Genomic DNA, 21,045 nt, shown 5'->3' on the forward strand with positions numbered 1-21,045 from the left:
AACATGTAAAGTGTTGGTCCCATGTTTCATGAGCTGAAATAAAAGATTCCCGAAATTTTCCATATGCACAAAAAGCTTATTTATTTCAATTTTGTGGACAAATGTGTTTACATCCATGTTAATGAGCATTTTTCCTTTGCCAAGATAATCCATCCACATGACAGGTGTTGTATATCAAAATGCCGATTAAACAGCATGATCATTACACAGGTGCACCTTGTGCTGGGGACAATAAAAGGTCACTCTAAAATGTGCAGTTTTGTCAATTTGGCAGTAGGTCCAAACAGCCTCACAACCACAGACCACGTGTGTGGGTTTGTGTGGGCGAGCGGTTTACTGATGTCAACATTGTGAACAGAGTGCCCCATGGTGGCGGTGTGGTTATGGAATGGGAAGGCATAAGCTATAGACAAAGAACACAATTGCATTTTAGTGATGGCAATTTGAACGCACAAAGATACCGTGACGAGATCCTGAGGCCCCATTGACATGCCACTCATTTTCCACCATCACCTCATGTTTCAGCATGATAATGCACAGACCTATGTCGCAAGGCTCTACACAATTCCTGGAATTTGAAAATGACCCAGTTCTTTCATGGCCTGCATAATCACCAGAGATGTCACCCATTGGGAATGTTTGGGATGCTCTGGATCGACATTTACGACAGCGTGTTCCAGCTCCCGCCAATTTCCAGCAACTTCGCACAGCCACTAAAGAGAACATTCCACATTCCATAATCAGCAGCCTGTTTAACTCTATGCGAAGGAGATGTGCCGGGCTGCATGAGGCAAATGGTGGACTGGTTTTATGATCTACGCCCCTATCTTTTTTTGAAGGCGTTGTATCTGTGACCAACAGATGCATATCTGTATTCCCAGTCATGTGAAATCCATAGATAAGGGCCTAATGAATTTATTTCAGTTGACTGATTTCCTTCTATGAACTGTAACTCAGTAAAAGCTTTGAAATTGTTGCATGTTGCATTTATATTTTTGTTCAGTATAAATGGAGTCCCAAGCAAAAGGCCAAAACATCCTAATACTCTCCAAAACGCTCCATAGTCCCCTAGCCTTGTCTCATTTCCTTGACGACTATTCTTCAGACTCATCCGTGTCAAGAGTGTCTTTCATTTGACTGTCACAAGCCACTGTTTTCTCTTATCTCTCGCTTACCATTCTGTCGCCTTTCTGAACCTTTGTTTTTTTTCTTTAAACCTCATTTGAAAAACGTTTTGCCTCCCCGCGCGGATTAAAAGCGAAGGAGGAGAAAAAAACAACAACAACACAATTAATGAAGCGCGTAGAGACAAATCTAAATAAATACATTTAACACACAACCTCAGGGTCTGCGCACTGTGTCAAATTGTGTGATTAAATACGTGACTGCCTCGCTAGCAGAGACAACTGAAGTGTGGAGTCTCTGCTATTGCACGCGCACGCACACACACGCACACACACACCCCCCTACCCTTTCCACACAGGCATACCAACCACCTCCCATAACCTCCTCCTCTCTCCCACCCAACCCACCTCTCTCGCTACTTTACTCGTCCGTCTCCCTCTTCCAGTCATCTCTGATTAGAGGTCCCTTTAATTTCTTAGGGAGACCTTACGCGTGCGGCCCAACCTGATTACTGGAGTGGGCCGCTTTGATGATTCAATCACAATTAACACAGCCTAGAATCACCGCTGCAGCTGCTGCTCCAGTCCACCTTTCCCAGGCACTCCTTACTGTGTGTGTGTGTGTGTGTGTGTGTGTGTGTGTGGTAGGGGAAGGTATAGTTTGTATGTGTGGTACCTTGAGCACCAGCTTAAGCAGCATTTATGTCTAATCTGCCCAGTGGGAGATGCAGGGGGCTGAGTGCTAGGCCAGTGTGTAAAGTGTTTTTTTTTCTCCCAGACCAACATGAGTGCTCCTAACTAGCCGCCATGCTGGCTCAAGCAGCAATCCAACATGTCCGCCAGTCCCAGGTGGGCTAGTGTTCTGCAGTACAGTTACCGCTACATTGGACACAAAATGGTAGCCTATACTGTGGAATGGGCCTTTGTGCTTAAACAGATCACTGACAATCATATTATCATAGAAATGGTTGTGGTCTCATGCTTTTCCTTGAAAGGGGCGGATGGCACACACATATATGAAAAGGACAAAAAGGGCACTGTATGCTCCTTCGTCAGGTCAAAACTCTCTCTGGATCTAAATATTGTCGTTAATAGGGGAAATCTGGGATCTTCTCCAACCCAATCCCTCAGGTGTTTACCAAAACAGTGGCGGAGTGGCCCCTTTGTTGTTGTTTGAACTACAGATTGCTCCTTTAAAGGTGGTATGAGGAGCAATCATACTAGCATACTCATGACACATACCCTATCAGCACTGTATTGTCATGTGATGGAGGAAAATAGCCTCAATCAGTTTGCTTTCTCAAGCCTCACTGATGATACAGGTGAAAGGTTGAATGGAACATAGACTAGGCATGCAGACTGAGTAGAACAGCCTCAATTCGTCGGGGCATGGACTTTACAAGGTGTCGAAAGCATTCGGGATGCTGGCCCATGTTGACTCCAATGCTTCCCGCATTTGTGTCAAGTAGGCTGGATGTCCTTTGGGCGGTGGACCATTCTTGACACACACGGGAAACTATTGAAACTACTTTTGTCTTGCCCATTCCCCCTCTGAACGGCACACATACACCATCCTTGTCTCAATTGTTTCAAGGCTTAAAAATCCTTCTTTAAGCTGTCTTCTCCCCTTCATCTACACTGGTTGAAGTGGATATGAAAAAGTGACGTCAATAAGGGATCATAGCTTCCACCTGGATTCACCTGGTCAGTCTATGTCATGGAAAGAGCTGGTGTTCTTAATGTTTTGTATACTCAGTGTATAGGACAGTAGCGTATCTAGACATAGTATCAATGGGAGGGAGGCATGAATAGAAATAGAATGTATCATCCCTAAGGACATACGCATGGACACACACACACACACACACACACACACACACACACACACACACACACACACACACACACACACACCCTGGCGTCGGTGACTTTGAACTCTCGGAGGATGTACTGGGGCATGTTGTACTCAGCCATGGGGTCCACCACAAAGTACTGGTACCTGGCCGAGCGCTCAGCGGGCCAGTACTGATGACATTTTTCCTGTGAACAGAGAGAGAGAGAGAGAGACACACACATATGAGGAGGGGGCATAGGATAAATAGATCTGAGATGAGCGTGAATACATAGACTACAGTCAGTGCAGGTTAGGCATGTGCTCTGTTTGTCATTGGGGTAATAGTACAGACTGCACTACAGAGGATAACTGAATGATGGACAGAGAGAAGAATGCTTGAGTGGGTCTTTGTGAGTGAGTGAGTGAGATAAAGTGTCCCCTACCCTGCCCATCTCTCGGAGTTTGGTGAGCATGACTACGATGGTAGAGTTGTTCTCCCACAGCATCCTCCAGAAGTCTTCTGTGGTCTCTGCCAACGGGCCCTGCGTGGCGATGTAAGCCTTCTGTTGCCTGGCAACACACACACACACACACACGTCAGACATGTAGAGTCAGACAGACAGACACAGTTGCATGCACGCAAACACACACACCCCTCCCCGTCTTCCTCTCTCTTTCCGACCCCACACCCATTCCACCTACCTGTATCCGTCGATGAAGCTGGAGTTGATGTAGTCAGATCCCTCGAGGCCCCTGATGGGCTGCAGGCAGACGCGGGTGGTCTCGTAGGGCATGATGTTCACCAGACGGTTCTTGAACTTGTTGCAGGGCAGGTTGGCACTGATGAACCTGGACGTGTGGGCCTTGGAATTGGCCAGGCGCTGTAGAGGAGGAAGAGTCGGAGGATTGGACGGAGGGATGAAGGGAGGAATGGCGAGAGGGAGCGGTGGAGGGATGAGGGAAGATGGGTGAGAAGAGAGGGAAGGAGGGAGAGGGACATGTAGAGGGCGGATGAGGGGTAGGGGGAAGAGGGGAGAGAAGAGAGGGAAGGAGGGAGGGAGAGGGGTAGGGGGAGATAGGTATGAATGTCATATGGAACGAGAGTCAAAAGGATAGAAAGTGGTAGAGAGAGAAGCAGAGATGGAAGGAGAGCGAGAGATGGAAGACTGCAGAGTAATAAAGAACTGTGAGATGTTATCTGAGCAAGACAGAGCTGAGCCATAGACGATCGCTGAAGCACCTTAAAAATGCAGACATATCTATTTGATGAATGATTTCATAATGTATGGCTGGATGGAGCAATCAAAGAACACAGTCTTTAATCTACTCCCCATTTCCTTTTCATATCCCTGTGTACTTTGCAATGTGAAGTCTTGTGTGAGGTGCTATGAGGTAAAATAGTACGACTTGAAGCACCACTATGTACTACTGTAACAAGCTAGCATCAAACAGAAACTGGAGAGAGGGGTTTCTGTGAGGCAGTAAACCCGTCTGCAAAAAGTGGGTCACTTAAGTCTTTGATAATGGGAGTCTGGTATATGCTCTGCACACAGTCGAGCACACAGTCACACCGAATACATTCGAACAGGCCCGTGCACACACACACAGTGTCATGATCCAAATTGGGACCTGTACTGACAAATGACCATCAAAGGGACCATCACGGCAGTTTGTGGGTCAGTCTGTCTGACAATATCATCCCTCACACACACGCACACCTCATCCCCCTCTTCTCCCTATTCACTCCTTTGACCTTGATGTCTGCTGTGTGTAAGCTATACTTTTTCTGACAGCCTCTCTCTATCCCTTCTCAATCTTTCTCTCGACCTAACTTTCGCTACTCCTTCCTCCCTCCCTAAAATGTCTCTCACCCAGTCCCCCAATGTAATTGTTTCTCTCTCCCTCTCCCCCTCTCTTTCTCCCTCACCCACCTCGTCTCTCTCCATCCCTCTTTCGGTGCCAAAAGCCCAGACTGTCATTGCCACTTGGATTTGGGTCAACCCCCCCCCCCTGTCCCCATCCCCTCCTCTCTTCCCTTTGATCCCCCTTTAACAGAGGCAACTGGAATGAGACTGGCTGGCAAGGCTGAAGACGCCCAGATCTGTTACTACACCAAACTCCGGGGGGAGAGTTTCGATTGGAAAACCAACCAATCTGGCAACCCCCCCTAAATCAATCTACACACAATACCCCATAATGACAAATAAAGGTTCACGTTTTTTTTTGCAAATTTATAAAAAAATAAAAAACATAAATTCCTTATTTAAAAAAATTTCAGACCCTTTGCTATGAGACTTGAAATTGAGCTTTCCATTGATCATCCTTGAAATGTTACAGCTTGATTGGAGTCCACCTGTGGTAAATTCAATTGATTGGACATGATTTAGAAAATCACACACCTGTCTATATAAGGTCCCGTAGTGCATGTCAGAGCAAAAACCAAACCATGAGGTCAAAGGAATTGTCCGTAGAGAAGCCAGTCAGAAGCCACTCCTTAGTAAAAGGCACAAGACAGCACGCTTGGAGTTTGCCAAAAGGCGCCTAAAAAACTGACCATGAGAATAATATTCTCTGGTCTGATGAAACCAAGATTGAACTACAGGTGTGCCAAGCTTTTACCGTCATACCCAAGAAGACTTGAGGCTGTAATTGCTGCCAAAGGTGCTTCAACAAAGTACTGAGTAAAGAGTCTGAATACCTATGTAAATGTCATATTTCAGTTTTTATTTTTTAATACATTTTCACAAATAAAAGTTTTAAAGTTTTTTTGCTTTGGCATTATGGAGTATTGTGTGTAGATTGATGAGGGAAAAAAACTATTTAATCCATTTTAGAATAAGGCCGTAATGTATCAAAATGTGGAACAATTCAAGGGGTCTGAATACTTTCTGAATGCACTGTATACTAAATAATATGTGACATTTGTTTTGATTTAGAATGGACCATTATCATGCAACTGTCTCCAAACAGGGTTAGGAGAAAATACATGTCATCTATGCACTTAAATAGGGAATGGAGGATGCTTTTCCTGTGGTTCATTTTCATGCCAGTCAGGTAGGCTATACTCCAGTTGTAAAGAGAAGCAATGTGCTTAATATTAGGGAAGTTGAGAAATAAATATTGTAGGCCTAGCATATAGAAAGCTGATGGGACCCTCCTCTTTTTAATAGAGGCCATCAAAACTCTGTTTTCTCACTCATTGCATAGAAATGTTGTGCAACATGTGCTCATGAGCTCTCATGAAGTGTTTGATTTTCGATTACATTTGCATCGATGCCAGGATGATTATAGGGACAATAGAGTGCTGAGTACCAGGCAGTTAGCAAGTTTGGTAGGCTACTAATGACTATCAGCAGCATCAGAGCTTGGAGAAGCCTAATTACCGTGACTAAATGGTCACATTGAATTTGACCGCGAGTCATGACTCGTGACCGCATGTGTGGCGGTAATATGGTCACCATACCAGCCCTACGTGCAACCCTTGGGGTCCCAAGGACCGAGTTTGGGAAACGCTGACTAAACTGTCGCAGCAACTCCTTTCTAAGACGCAGTAATGTCTCTCTGTTCATTAGTGAGAGGAACCCCCTGCTTGCCCTCGCCGTTCGCCTCGCCGTGCGTCATCATTAACTATTAATGACATCCTTTCACTAACGCTCTCGCGCCACGACCGCCGCTGCTCGCCGTTATTAATCCGACGCGACTGCATTACCTCTCAGTACCATTATCGCTATTACAGACGGGGCTGTAGCTGTTAGAGATTATACCGTGGTATAGTGTAGCAAATGTCTCAGATGAAAACGTCCTCATTATTGTTTCTTAGCGCGGCGAGATGATAAATGGCACTGGGAATATTACAAATGATTCTGAGGCGAGATAGGGGCATGTACATGTGCAATTCAAGGTCAAGTGTGTCGTTGTGCAAAGGGGGAACAACAAAGTTCGGATAGCACTGGATCGTCGGTCTCTCGCTTAATGTTTGGGCACATTCCATGCACTTCCACGTTCGGATAATGGGTTCTCATCGTAGCAGTTATTTGTTAAGTTTAAATTCATCGTTTTATGCCTTTACAGAATAATCCTTCCTTTGGAGTCTATACGCTGATTACAAAGCTGCTCTATCTGGAGGATAGTACTTGAAATCCTTCAGAAATGGATTCACACCAAAGACAAAGAGCAGACAGTTTAACTGTTCAATTTCTAGCTTTTTAAAAGACAATGCTATTGAGTGGTGTGAGCAAACAGTGACTGAATGATGGAGGTTAAGGCTCACACGAAGGAGGTATAATAAACTGTCTATAAACATGTGTACCTCCAGCAATTGGGTGTGATATCGACATGCCCATTCTAATGCGCCGTTATAAAAATATATACAAGTCAATATATATTTAAAATGTTTCCAGGGCCATTTCAATTTCAAACGTTAGTGTTTTACCTCTGGCTCAAATATATCATGGATGTGACAGAGTATTGAGAGCAACTGAAGATAAAAAACGAAATGTTGCGTCTCCTCATAATTTATGATTTCGTAGTAGTAGGCCTCAACCGAAATAAACCTCCATTTTGTGCCTTTCCCCAGCCTCTCTCTCAGGGTCACCGCAGCCTACGTACCTACATGTCTATGGCCTACCTTAAACTCAGGCTCCGCACCACTCTACCAAACAAACGCCCTCCAGTTCGTACCTTCCCCAGCCTCCCCAGCCCCAGTTTCCCTACACCCTATCGGCATCCCTTACCTTAAACTCCAGCTCCATGCCAGTGACATGCTCGCCCGTCTCCACCTGGGCCAGCTTCTGGATGTAGGAGTACAGGCTCCTGGCCGCCACCTCCGTGTTGCCACACGCCACCGCCTCCAGCAGTGCATCGTGGATGAAGCTGTACTGGTCCTCCGTCTGCACCATGTAGTTCCGCTGCGAGCGCATGAGCGTCACGTGGCCGTAGATGTCCACCGTCTTCTCGTGCTTGATGCGCTCCAGCATGGCGTCGATCACGATGAAGCAGCCCGTCCGCCCAACGCCCGCACTGGGGGAGGAGGGAGAGGGGATTGGAAAGGGGGAGGGGGGAAGAGATGAGAGAGAACATTAGAGATTGTTCTTGAGAAATCACATAAGACGGACAGATAGAATTTCATCACAGATGAGAGATTTGAGCGATCGGGATTTCCCGTTTGTCGTTCGTGGCTTTGACAATGTCTGCTTCACCCGGTCATGCTAATACATCTACATTGCAGCGGTCATCTTGCCGACACCAATAGAGTGGGTTTGAATGGGAATTTGAAAGCGACGGATGGAGGGACGCAAGGGGTCAGGGAGGAGGTGGTGAAGGAGAGAGTGACGATAGGGGAACAAACAGAGGGTTGGAGAGAGAGAGAGGGGGCGGACCAGGAGAAAGACGCGGGAACAAAGAGAGGAAGAGAAGGGGACGAAAGAGGACGTGAAGGAGAGACATAGTTGATAAGGAACGAGTATCTGTGTGAGTTGTGTGTCTGTGTCTGTGTCTGTGTGTGTGTGTGTGTTTGTGTGTGAGTGACTCAGAGCCCTGCAGTCTAGTGTTAACACACTAGAGAGCTATGACTTTCACTTTACTCACCACTACTACTGCTATACCAGCACTGCGTGACTGGATCTACGCACTGAACCGTACAAACACACACACAAGCGCACGCACGCACGCACATACACACACACACACACTGTGTATCGTGTGTATTGTAAAGTGTATTGCTCACGCTGTTGAACAGTGGTTGTTCTCCTGACTTGGGAGGGCAACTGTACAGGTTCCCACTGACATGGTAGGTTCCCACCGACAACTCGCTTGGTTGAACCCTTGTTTGTTGTCATGGCAGTAAACTATTTAGTACATTGAATTCAGAGCATACATACTGTGAGTGAGGATATCTTTCCAATAAATATGAATAATTGATCTACTACCATGCTGCGTGAACAAAGATACTGTAAGTATGGATCGAATCCTAACGGCACACTTAAAATCAGTAATCTACGGATGTCAGTGGAAAATTTAGGGTTACGATTTGGCCTCTGTATTCTGAGGAATAAGGAGCTGTTTTTCTCAAGTGCTGGGTCCATAGTTCATTGGAAGACAGTGAGGAAACCTTAACACACCTCATTCAACGAACCTAGTTGAATCCTTATGCAGTCTCGTTAACCAAGTTGAATCTCATCCTAGTTTGGTCCGAAAGCTGGATCGAATCTCCGAGCTGACAAGGTAAAAATCTGTCATTCTGCCCCTGAGCAAGGCAGTTAACCCACTGATCCCCAGGCGCCGATGACGTGGATGTTGATTAAGGCAGCCCCCCGCAACTCTCTGATTCAGAGGGGTTGGGTTAAATGCGGAAGACACATTTCAGTTGAATGCATTCAGTTGTACAACTGACTAAGTATCAAATCAAATCAAATTGTATTTGTCACATACACATGGTTAGCAGATGTTAATGCGAGTGTAGCGAAATGCTTGTGCTTCTAGTTCCGACAATGCAGTAATAACCAATGAGTAATCTAACCTAACAATTTCACAACAACTACCTTATACACACAAGTGTAAAGGGATGAAGAGTATGTACATAAAAATATATGAATGAGTGATGGTACAGAACGGCATAGATGCAGTAGATGGTATCGAATACAGTATATACATATGAGATGAGTAATGTAGGGTTCCACTGGATGTCATAAGGTGAAAGCACCAATTTGTAAGTCACTCTGGATAAGAGCGTCTGCTAAATGACTTAAATGTAATGTAAATGTAAACATATAAAAGTGGCATTGTTTAAAGTGGCTAGTGATACATGTATTACATAAAGATGGCAAGATGCAGAAGATGGTAGAGTACAGTATATACATATGAGATGAGTAATGTAGGCTATGTAAACATTATATTAAGTGGCATTGTTTAAAGTGGCTAGTGATACATTTTTTTGCATATATTCTTCCATTATTAAAGTGGCTGGAGTTGAGTCAGTATGTTGGCAGCAGCCACTCAATGTTAGTGATGGCTGTTTAACAGTCTGATGGCCTTGAGATAGAAGCTGTTTTTCAGTCTCTCGGTCCCTGCTTTGATGCACCTGTACTGACCTCGCCTTCTGGATGATAGCAGGGTGAACAGGCAGTGGCTCGGGTGGTTGTTGTCCTTGATGATCTGAATGGCCTTCCTGTGACATCGGGTGGTGTAGTTTTCCTGGAGGGCAGGTAGTTTGCCCCCGGTGATGCATTGTGCAGACCTCACTACCCCCTGGAGAGCCTTACGGTTGTGGGTGGAGCAGTTGCCGTACCAGGCAGTGATACAGCCTGACAGGATACTCTCGATTGTGCATCTGTAAAAGCTTGTGAGTGCTTTTGGTGACAAGCCGAATTTCTTCAGCCTCCTGAGGTTGAAGAGGCGCTGCTGTGCCTTCTTCACCACACTGTCTGTGTGGGTGGACCAATTCAGTTTGTCCGTGATGTGTACGCCGAGGAACTTAAAACTTACTATCCTCTCCACTACTGTCCTGTCGATGTGGATAGGGGGATGCTCCCTCTGCTGTTTCCTGAAGTCCACGATCATCTACTTTGTTTTGTTGACGTTGAGTTGAGGTTATTTTCCTGACACCACACTCCGTGGGCCCTCACCTCCTCCCTGTAGGCCGTCTCGTCATTGTTGGTAATCAAGCTTAGCACTGTAGGGTCGTCTGCAAACTTGATGATTGAGTTGGAAGCGTGCATGGCCACGCAGTCGTGGGTGAACAGGGAGTACAGGAGAGGGCTCAGAACGCACCCTTGTGGGGCCCCAGTGTTGAGGATGGGGTGGAGATGATGGAGATGATGTTACCTACCCTCACCACCTGGGGGCGGCCCGTCAGGAAGTCCAGTACCCAGTTGCACAGGGCGGGGTCGAGACCCAGGGTCTCGAGCTTGATGACGAGTTTGGAGTGTACTATGGTGTTAAATGCTGAGCTGTAGTCGATGAACAGCATTCTCACGTAGGTATTCCTCTTGTCCATATGGGTTAGGGCAGTGTGCAGTGTGGTTGAGATTGCGTCGTCTGTGGACCTATTTGGGCGGTAAGCAAATTGGAGTGGGTCTAGGGTGTCAGGTAGGGTGGAGGTGATATGGTCCTTGACTAGTCTCTCAAAGCACTTCATGATGACGGAAGTGAGTGCTACGGGGCGGTAGTCGTTTAGCTCAGTTACCATAGCTTTCTTGGGAACAGAAACAATGGTGGCCCTCTTGAAGCATGTGGGAACAGCAGACTGGGATAATTGATTGAATATGTCCGTAAACACACCAGCCAGCATGCTCTGAGGACGTGGCTGGGGATACCGTCTGGGCCTGCAGCCTTGCGAGGGTTAACACGTTTCAATGTTTTACTCACGTTGGCTGCAGTGAAGGAGAGTCTGCAGGTTTTGGTAGCGGGCCGTGTCAGTGGCACTGTATTCCCCTCAAAGCGAGCAAAGAAGTTGTTTAAGTCTGTCTGGGAGCAAGACATCCTGGTCCGCGACAGGGCTGGTTTTCTTTTTGTAATCCGTGATTGACTGTAGACCCTGCAACATACCTCTTGTGTCTGAGTCGTTGAATTGCGACTCTACTTTGTCTCTATACTGACGCTTAGCTGGTTTGATTGCCTTGTGGAGGGAATAGCTACACTGTTTGTATTCGGTCATGTTTCCTGTCACCTTGCCCTGGTTAAAAGCAGTGGTTCGTGCTTTCAGTTTCACGCGAATGCTGCCATCAATCCACGGTTTCTGGTTTGGGAATGTTTTAATAGTTGCTGTGGGTACGACATCGCCGATGCACTTGCTAATAAACTCGCTCACCGAATCAGCGTATTCGTCAATGTTGTTGTTTGACGCAATGCGGAACATATCCCAATCCACGTGATCGAAGCAATCTTGAAGCGTGGAATTAGATTGGTCGGACCAGCGTTGAATAGACCTGAGTGTGGGAGCTTCCTGTTTTTGTCTCTGTCTATAGGCAAGGAGCAACAAAATGGAGTCGTGGTCAGCTTTTCCGAAAGGAGGGCAGGGGAGGGCCTTATATGCGTCGCGGAAGTTAGAATAACAATGATCCAGGGATTTACCAGCCCTGGTAGCACAATCGATATGCTAATAGAATTTAGGCAGTAGTAGTTGAATGGGGTTAAACAAAAACCTGCACCAAACAGTGTGTGGTCAGTCAGAAGTATTATTTTCATATACTATATACCCTGCTGTGAAATCTGAACACTATCTGTAGCTGTGTAGTGTGTGAGTGTGTGTGTGTACCAACCTGCAATGGGCGATGATGGGGCCTGCGTCAGGGGGGTTACAGGTCTTGACTCTGCGTAGGAAAGCCAGGAAGGGGGTGGGGTACTCGGGGACACCGTGGTCAGGCCACGCTGTGAACTGGAACTGACGTACCTCCCGCTTCTCACTGGAACCATTCTGGAGGGGCAGAAGAGAGATGCGGGTTAGTTCAACATGTGTTTGTTTGTGTGTGTGTGTGTGTGTGTGTTTGTGTGTCGGTAGGATTGGGGGTAATATAACATGTGTGTGGGGGGAGGGTAATTCAACATGTGAATGTGTGTGTGTGGGGAGGGGGGTAATTCAGTTTGTGTGTTGAGGGGAGGGTAATTCCACTTGTGGGTGTGCGTTTGTGTGGGGGAGGGGTTAATTTAACATGTGTGTGGGGGTTAATTCAACGTGTGTGTATGTGGGGCAGTTAATTCAACTTGTGTGTGTGTGTGTGTGTGGGGGGGGGTTAATTCAATGTGTGTGTGTGAGTGAAACAGCTCTGATTTCAAGCCCCATGTCTATTTGGCTGTACATTTTTGGCTCGATGCAAACCCATTCAAAGACTGGTTAAACTAGCAACGTGCCTCCTATTCTTATATAGGACCTAGCATGTCACTATCTTAGCTAGTATTCATGTTTCTACCTCTTCCCCTGTCTGTGTGCCAACCACAATAAACAGAGGACACGCCCGATACATAAAGAGAGCGGTAATAAGGGCGCACTGGAAAGCCGTCTAACGCATAAAAAAATGATCCAGCGGCAAAAAAACTAAAAAGAAAATGATAAAAAACACCTCACATTGCCCTGCCCTCTAGTTTTCCCTTTCCCTTTCTTCCTGGAAGCTCTTTAAAGCTATCTTTTGCATTTCAATGCAGCGTTTTCTGCTATCCTCACAGACTTTCCTGCTGAATAAATGAATAAATAAATGCATTAATTAAAAGCAAACTGACCTAGTTTGAGGGGATTTGTCTATTCTTTGTCTATTTATTTCCTGGCCATTCCACTGGTTTTGTGTTTTCTGCTGTGGATGTGCTTCTTTCTTTGCAGGGAGGGATAACTAGCTGGCTGGTGCCCAGATTATTTTAAAGAATTTATCACTCGTCAGGAGGGTTCTGTGTCACTGCACATTACGCACACATATTACGCCTGTGTGTGGAGAGTGTGTGTGTGTGGAGGGTGTGTGTGTGTGTGTGTTACAGACTCTCTACAAAGCAAATACCGTAACCAGAGTTCAGTTAAATCCAAGAACAGAACAATGAGACACCATACCAGAAATAAGGAGAGTAAGAGAGGGAATGAGGGGAGAGAGAGAGAGACAGAGAGAGAAAGAGAGAGAGAGAAAGATAGAGAGAGAGGTGGGGGGATAAGAGACAGCTGGGGAAGAAGAGAGAACATGGAGAGATGTGTGAGGGATAGAGGGAGGGTAAGACAGAGATGGAATAGCAGCGTGTGGAGAAAACAGAGGAAAGAAAAACGGGGGAGAGAGGGGGGGGGTGGAGTATAGAGAGCACAGAGGGATCTGGGATCTAGAGGGACGGGTCGACAAGCTGCCGTAAACCAACAGATGTGTACAACAAGCCTGAAAAATTGTAACCAGCCCAAAAGCACCAGTGCTACTAGCTAGCCTTAGCTAGCTACTCTACTTAGCTCCAGTATAAAGCAACAGAATGCGTTAGCATAGTGTTAGCCACGTAGCACTGAACCTAACTAGCCCAAAAGCACCTGTGTTACCAGCTAGCTAGTTCCCCTTAGCTCCAGCACATAGCAGTCTGTTAACATAGCATTAGCGTTTAGCGTAGGCACTGTGCTCCATTTAACAGAACCAAAACACACCGCCACAGACATCTTAAAGGGCCCACTTATTGCAGTCGTAACTTTTAAAGATACATTTCCTTTTTTAGCTCTACTCTTTTATGTCGGCTTGACCGCCAAGAGTCGCGGAAGGGTGGGATATAGCCAATTATGCATGTAGCATTTTTTTCCGCTCACTTAGCTAAGTGCTTCTATTTGGCAGACGGGAATTAAAAGATGATTGGACAGCAAACAAGAGAGGAAGAGGAAAGAGGTCTGGGAAGAAGGAAAGAAAGTAAATAGTTTGGGAGAAGGAGAGAGAGAGGGAGCGAGAGAAAGAGAGAGAGAGACACTAAAATAAGATAGGGGGCAGAGAGAGAGAGAGAGAGAGAGATTGAGAAAGAGAGAAACAGAGACAATTTCCTTCTCCTTTCCATCCTTCACCTATTCCCCGCCATTCTGCTTGTTTATTTGCTTGTTGGATGCAGCAGGAGGATGTTGTGTTGTGTGCCGGCGCCGGCGCCGAGAAATACACTGCTGGTGAGTTTGACTCGCAAAGCCAATACAATACAAGGAGGCAGACAGACAGGCTCCTGAAGGGCTTGCTCTCCCCAGGGCCCACCATGCAAGGCCCTGCATACAGCAGCATATTACAGCTCATATCACATTCAGGACAATTCTTATTCCTTTCCTCACATTACTTCCACATTGGTTTCTCCTCAGATTGCCTCACAAGTCATACAAACAAAGCCTCCTGCAGAAACAATAAGACGGAGGGAAGAAACACGGGGAGGGTTCCGCCAAGCCTACGAGAAAGGCAGAGCCATAGTGCTTTGAACTACTACTGTACCTGGTATTTTCAGTTCTATAGGGGACCTAGGGAGTAGTATGGATATAAACCGTCTGGACTGGAGTGGTATAGTGTGCAATGTGGATATGTAGGAGTGGAGTGTAGAATGTAGGGAGTCCGATTTAAAATGTAGGGCCGTTTGAATTGTGTTGTGTAGTGAGGTATGTTTTGCCCGTGTGTACAGTAGTCTGCAGTGTGACTCGTAGCACAACATCGTGGGAAATTTGTTTCAGTATGGGTGGAGTAAAGTTGTGTACTCACTCGTACCTTGTGCAGGGAGAAGGTGCGGACGCAGAAGGTGGCCAGCTCTATGGTGTCCAGTAGAGTCACCTGGGTCATCCCATAGGTCTCTGTTCCTCGACTGGGCCAGTACTGGTCACACTTGATCTGAGGAGAGAGGAGACGAGGTGGGTAAGTGCACAGACACTCCCAAACACGCAACAAAGGCAAACTATGGCATTCATTCACACATATACACTCACACAAAAATGCAAACATGCACGCATACACACCCAAATGCAAAAAACGCACGCTCCACACACAAAATCACACAGAATCCTATTACACAGTGAACCCCAATCCTTCACCAGCCGTCCTAAAAAGAAGAATGCTCACAGAACACACCAGGGCCCGGTTTCCCAATAGAACATAAGCTTATTGTGTTTTAACGATGCATCATTCCTATAACGGCCGAAGAACTCACATGCGCTTCCCAAAACACCACATAGGGAGACATTTCTTAAAGTTCGTAGTCAGAACTTGTGTCGATACAAATAGGATCGAAAGAAAGGCAGCACTGCTCTCAGATCAGATTTCTCCATTCACATCTTACTTTAACATTCAGATTATTCCAAAATGCTGATGACATCACTTCCTAGAGATAGGCTATCACTTATGGTACCAGTCAAAAGTTTGGACACACCTACTCATTCAAGGGTTTTTCTTTATTTTTTACTATTTTCTACATTGTGGAATGATAGGGAAGATCTCAAAACTATGAAATAACACATATGGAATCATGTAGTAACCAAAAAAGTGTTAAACAAATCTAAATATATTTTATATTTCAGATTCTTCAAATCAGCCACCCTTTGCCTCGATGACAGCTTTGCACACTCTTGGCATTCTCTCAACCACCTTCATGAGGTAGTCCACTGGAATGCATTTCAATTAACGGGTGTGCCTTGTTAAAAGTACATTTGTGGAATTTCTTTCCTTCTTAATGCATTTGAGCAAATCAGTTGTGTTGTGTCAAGGTAGGGGTGGTATATTGAAGAATCTAAAATAAAAAAATAAAACAATTTTTTGGTTACTACATAATTCCATATGTGTTATTTCATAGTTTTGATGTCTTCACTATTATTCTACAATGTACAGTCATGGCCAAAAGTTTTGAGAACGACACAAAAATACATTTTCATGAAGTTTGCTACTTCAGTGTCTTTAGATATTTTTGTCAGATGTTACTATGGAACACTGAAGTATAATTACAAGCATTTCATAAGTGGCAAAGGCTTTATTGACAATTACATGAAGTTGATGCAAAGAGTCAATATTTGCAGTGTTGACCCTTCTTTTTCAAGACCTCTGCAATCCGCCTTGGCATGCTGTCAATTAACTTCTGGGCCACTGATGGCAGCCCATTCTTGCATAATCAATGCTTGGAGTTTGTGGGATTTTGAAATTTGTAAGTCGCTCTGGATAAGAGCGTCTGCTAAATGACTTAAATGTAATGTAAATTTCATTTGTTCACCCGCCTCTTGAGGATTGACCACAAGTTCTCAATGGGATTAAGGTCTGGGGAGTTTCCTGGCCATGGACACAAAATATCAATGTTTTGTTCCCCGAGCCACTTAGTTATCACTTTTGCCTTATGACAAGGTGCTCCATCATGCTGGAAAAGGCATTGTTCATCACCAAACTGTTCCTGGATGGTTGGGAGAAGTTGCTCTCGGAAGAATGTGTTGGTACCATTCTTTATTCATGGCTGTGTTCTTAGGCAAAATTGTGAGTGAGCCCACCCCCTTGGCTGAGAAGCAACCCCACACATGAATGGTCTCAGGATGCTTTACTGTTGGCATGACACAGGACTGATGGTAGCGCTCACCTTGTCTTCTCTGGACAAGCTTTTTTCCGGATGCCCCAAACAATCAGAAAGGGGATTCATCAGAGAAAATGACTTTACCCCAGTCCTCAGCAGTCCAATCCCTGTACCTTTTGCAGAATATCAGTCTGCCCCTGATGTTTTTCCTGGAGGGAAGTGGCTTCTTTGCTGCCCTTCTTGACACCAGGCCATGGGGCGGCAGGGTAGCCTAGTGGTTAGAGCATTGGACTAGTAACTGAAAGGTTGCAAGTTCAAATCCCAGAGCTGACAAGGTACAAAATCTGTCGTTCTGCCCTTGAACAGGCAGTTAACCCACTGTTCCTAGGCCGTCATTGAAAATAAGAATTTGTTCTTAACCGAAAGGTTGCAAGTTCAAATCCCAGAGCTGACAAGGTACAAAATCTGTCGTTCTGCCCTTGAACAGGCAGTTAACCCACTGTTCCTAGGCCGTCATTGAAAATAAGAATTTGTTCTTTAACTGACTTGCCTAGTAAAATAAAGGTAAAATAAAAAAGGTCTTCACCTCACTGTGCGTGCAGATGCACTCACACCTGCCTGCTGCCATTCCTGAGCAAGCTCTGTACTGGTGGTGCCCCAATCCCGCAGCTGAATCAACTTTAGGAGATGGTCCTGGCGCTTGCTGGATGATATACTTTCTTGGGTGCCCTTCACAACAATTGAACCGCTCTCCTTGAAGTTCTTGATGATCCGATAAATGGTTGATTTAGGTGCAATCTTACTGTCAGCAATATCCTTGCCTGTGAAGCCCTTTTTGTGAAAAGCAATGACGGCGGCACGTGTTTCCTTGCAGTTAGCAACCTTGCATGGTTGACAGAGGAAAAACAATGATTCCAAGCACCACCATCCTTTTGAAGCTTCCAGTCGGTTATTCGAACTCAATCAGCATGGCAGAGTGATCTCCAGCCCTGTCCTCGTCAACACTCACACCTGTGTTAACGAGAGAATCACTGACATGATGTCAGCTGGTCCTTTTGTGGCAGGGCTGAAATGCAGTGGAAATGTTTTTTGGGGGATTCAGTTCATTTGCATGGCAAAGAGGGACTTTGCAATGAATCTGATCACTCTTCATAACATTCTGGAGTATATGCACATTGCCATCATACAAACTGAGGCAGCAGACTTTGTGAAAATGTATATTTGTGTCATTCTCAAAACTTTTGGCCACGACTGTAGACCATTTTTTAAATAAAGAAAAACCCTGGAATGAGTAGGTGTGTCCAGACTTTTGGCTGGTACTGCATATGGCTGTGAATATTAAGGTGGCTTATTCTAATGCTTACCCTATAATAATAGACTCATCTTATATTTGGTACATTATTGCTCACATGTTGTTACACATCATGAAATACACTGAGTATACCAAACATTAGGAACACCTTCGGGCCCTGGGATGCCTTTACATTTTCTACACTCCAGGAAAATAAACAGAGGAACCGGGGGAATGAAAGGAAAAAACAAGTGTCAAATCAACTCATTCCCTGTAGGCTTCACCTACAATCATCAAACCCCTCCCCATCCCTTCATCTTCCCGTCCCCCTGCCTCCCCCTAGCAACAACCACCAATCAATCAAGGGTGGGTATGTTTCCCTTTCAGCAGAGATACACGCAGTGTGTCCAAGACAGCTCCCCCACCACTCCCCCTCCTCCACCCCAACACTCAGTCACCCTATCCTTCCTTTTCATCCTAACCTAATGAAGATTCATTCAATACGCCCCCCCCCCCCCCCCCCCCAGGCCCTGATGCGATGTGACAACTAGTCCAGGAAACGCATCGTTCTAACACTCTCATTGCGTTCACAGTCAACGCTTGCCGCCTGCTAACCCTGATGGTATCTGACAGGGGTGGAACACACACGACGGAGGGACAGGTAAATGGATAAAAGGGGCAGAGATGGAGGAGGATAACAGAGAACGAGGTAAGATACCTGAGGTAAAGAAACTTGGCATTCTTCGTATTGTTGGAAGACGATTCACAATTCCTAGGCTGATTATGGCTTGCTTATAGACAACAACATTGCACCAACCACAAAGGATTATCTGTTCCTGTTTTTCTGTAAAGTCTGTTTTGGTCAGAGAACAAGCCTAACACTGATCCAGGGGGAACACCAGATTCAATTCTATAGTTATTTACCCGTGATTTTTCTTCCAGTCTGGTCATCATGACCACAGTGGCTGCCCTCTGTTCCCACACCATCCTCCAGAAATCTCCGAACGTCTCGGGCAAAGGACCCTGCGTTGCGATGTAGGCATTCTGCTTCCTGTAACCGTCTATGTAGTTGGCGTTGATATAGTCGCTGCCTATGATACCTGGAAATTGAGAGAAGAGAGTAATAGAGTTGAAGAAGGGACCATTTCTAGAATGGTTGGTTGTTAATAAGCCAAGTGGCCAACTTTAACGGCTCAGGCAATTTTCCGACCTCGCTGTGTTCTTATTGTTCTTATTGCTGTGTTCTTAGGTCACTGTGTCCTCTCACTTTCCACCTTTCTGCCTCTCAATTTCTTTCTTTCACTTTCGTCTTCTCCCCCTCTCTCTCTCTCTCTCTCTCTCTCTCTCTCTCTCTCTCTCTTTCTGTATGTTTTATTTATGTATTTCTCTGGCCTGGTGTTGTGGTTGTGATTTAGTGTTGATGCTGGAGTGTGCAGTAAGGAGCGCGGGGCCTGGGGAGTAAATCAGTGCTCAGAGCGGTCCTCTCTCCTCCATCGCTCTAGAGCCGTCACCACGGCCTGTCACACACACAGGCCCCACTAAATCTCAGCTAAAATAGCCCTCCTGTAAGCAGGCTGGGCGAGTGTTTGTGTCAGAATAAGCCCTGCAGTGTGTCTAATTGTGTGTCGCTGACATATGTATGAGATCGAGCACACAGCCATGCGATCTCCATAGTCAAACGTTGGCTGTAGCATGGCCTCACTGAAGAACTCAATGATTTTTTACGTGCCAATGCCATAGGATGCCACCTTTCCAACAAGTCAGTTCATAAAATTTCTACGCTGCTAAAGCTGCCCCGGTCAACTGTAAGTGCTGTTGTTGCGAAGTGGAAATGTCTAGGAGCAACAACGGCTCAACTGCGAAGTGGTAGGCCATATAAACTCACAGAATGGGACCACCGAGTGCAGAAGCGCGTAGCGTCTAAAAATCGTCTATCCTCGGTTGCAACACTCACTACCGAGTTCCAAACTGCCACTGGAAGCAAAGTCAGCACAATAACTGTTCATCAGGAGCTTCATGAAATGGGTTTCCATGGCCGACAAGCCGCACACAAGCCTAAAATCACCATGTGCAATGCCAAGCATCGGCAGGAGTGGTGTAAAGCTCGGTGCCATTGGACTCTGGAGCAGTGGAAATGCGTTCTCTGGAGTGATGAATCACGCTTCACCATCTAGCAGCCCGATGGACGAATCTGTGTTTGGAGGATGCCAGGAGAACGCTACCTGCTGGAATGCAGTGCCAACTGTAATGTTTGGTGGAGGAGGAATAATGGTCTGGAGCTGTTTTTCATGGTTCGGGCTAGGCCCATTAGTTCTAATGAAGGGAAATCTTAACGCTACAGTATACAATTATATTTTAGACAATTCTGTGCTTCCAACTTTGTGGCGACAGTTTGGGGAAGGTCCTTTCCTGTTTCAGCATGACAATGCCCCCATGCACAAAGCAAGCGCCATAGAGAAATGTTTTGTCAAGATCGGTCTGGAAGAACTGACCTCAACCCCATCGAACACCTTTAGGATGAATTGGAATGCCGAATGCGAGCCAGGTCTAATCAGCCAATATCATTGCCCAACCTCACTAATGCTCTTGTGGTTGAATGGAAGCAAGTCCCCGCAGCAATGTTCCAACATCTAGTGGAAAGCCTTCCCAGAAGAGTAGAGGCTGTTATAGCAGCAAAGGGGGGAACAACTCCATATTAATGATTTTGGAATGAGATGTTCGACAAGCAGGCTTCCACATACTTTTGGTCATGTAGTGTAGGTCTATCTTTGTGTGTGTGTGTGAAATAGTTAAATGTAGCTCATCGTTCCTCTCTGCCAAAAATAGCCATAGTCTATGTGTGTATGCTCTTG

General features: G+C 45.8%; 1 protein-coding gene across 1 annotated transcript in view; it reads right to left on the reverse strand.

Moving 5' to 3' along the window:
* LOC115108070 (receptor-type tyrosine-protein phosphatase S-like) overlaps positions 1-21,045 on the reverse strand; it is a 207,836-nt gene that overhangs the window by 19,486 nt on the left and 167,305 nt on the right. The window contains 7 exon segments of the mRNA XM_065008938.1: positions 3,039-3,164; positions 3,402-3,528; positions 3,661-3,839; positions 7,692-7,977; positions 12,216-12,370; positions 15,129-15,248; positions 19,118-19,293. Of these exon segments, the coding sequence (XP_064865010.1) occupies positions 3,039-3,164; positions 3,402-3,528; positions 3,661-3,839; positions 7,692-7,977; positions 12,216-12,370; positions 15,129-15,248; positions 19,118-19,293 (1,169 nt within the window).

Source organism: Oncorhynchus nerka, linkage group LG24 (genome assembly GCF_034236695.1).
Source record: "Oncorhynchus nerka isolate Pitt River linkage group LG24, Oner_Uvic_2.0, whole genome shotgun sequence".
NCBI classification, from domain to species: Eukaryota; Metazoa; Chordata; class Actinopteri; order Salmoniformes; family Salmonidae; genus Oncorhynchus; species Oncorhynchus nerka.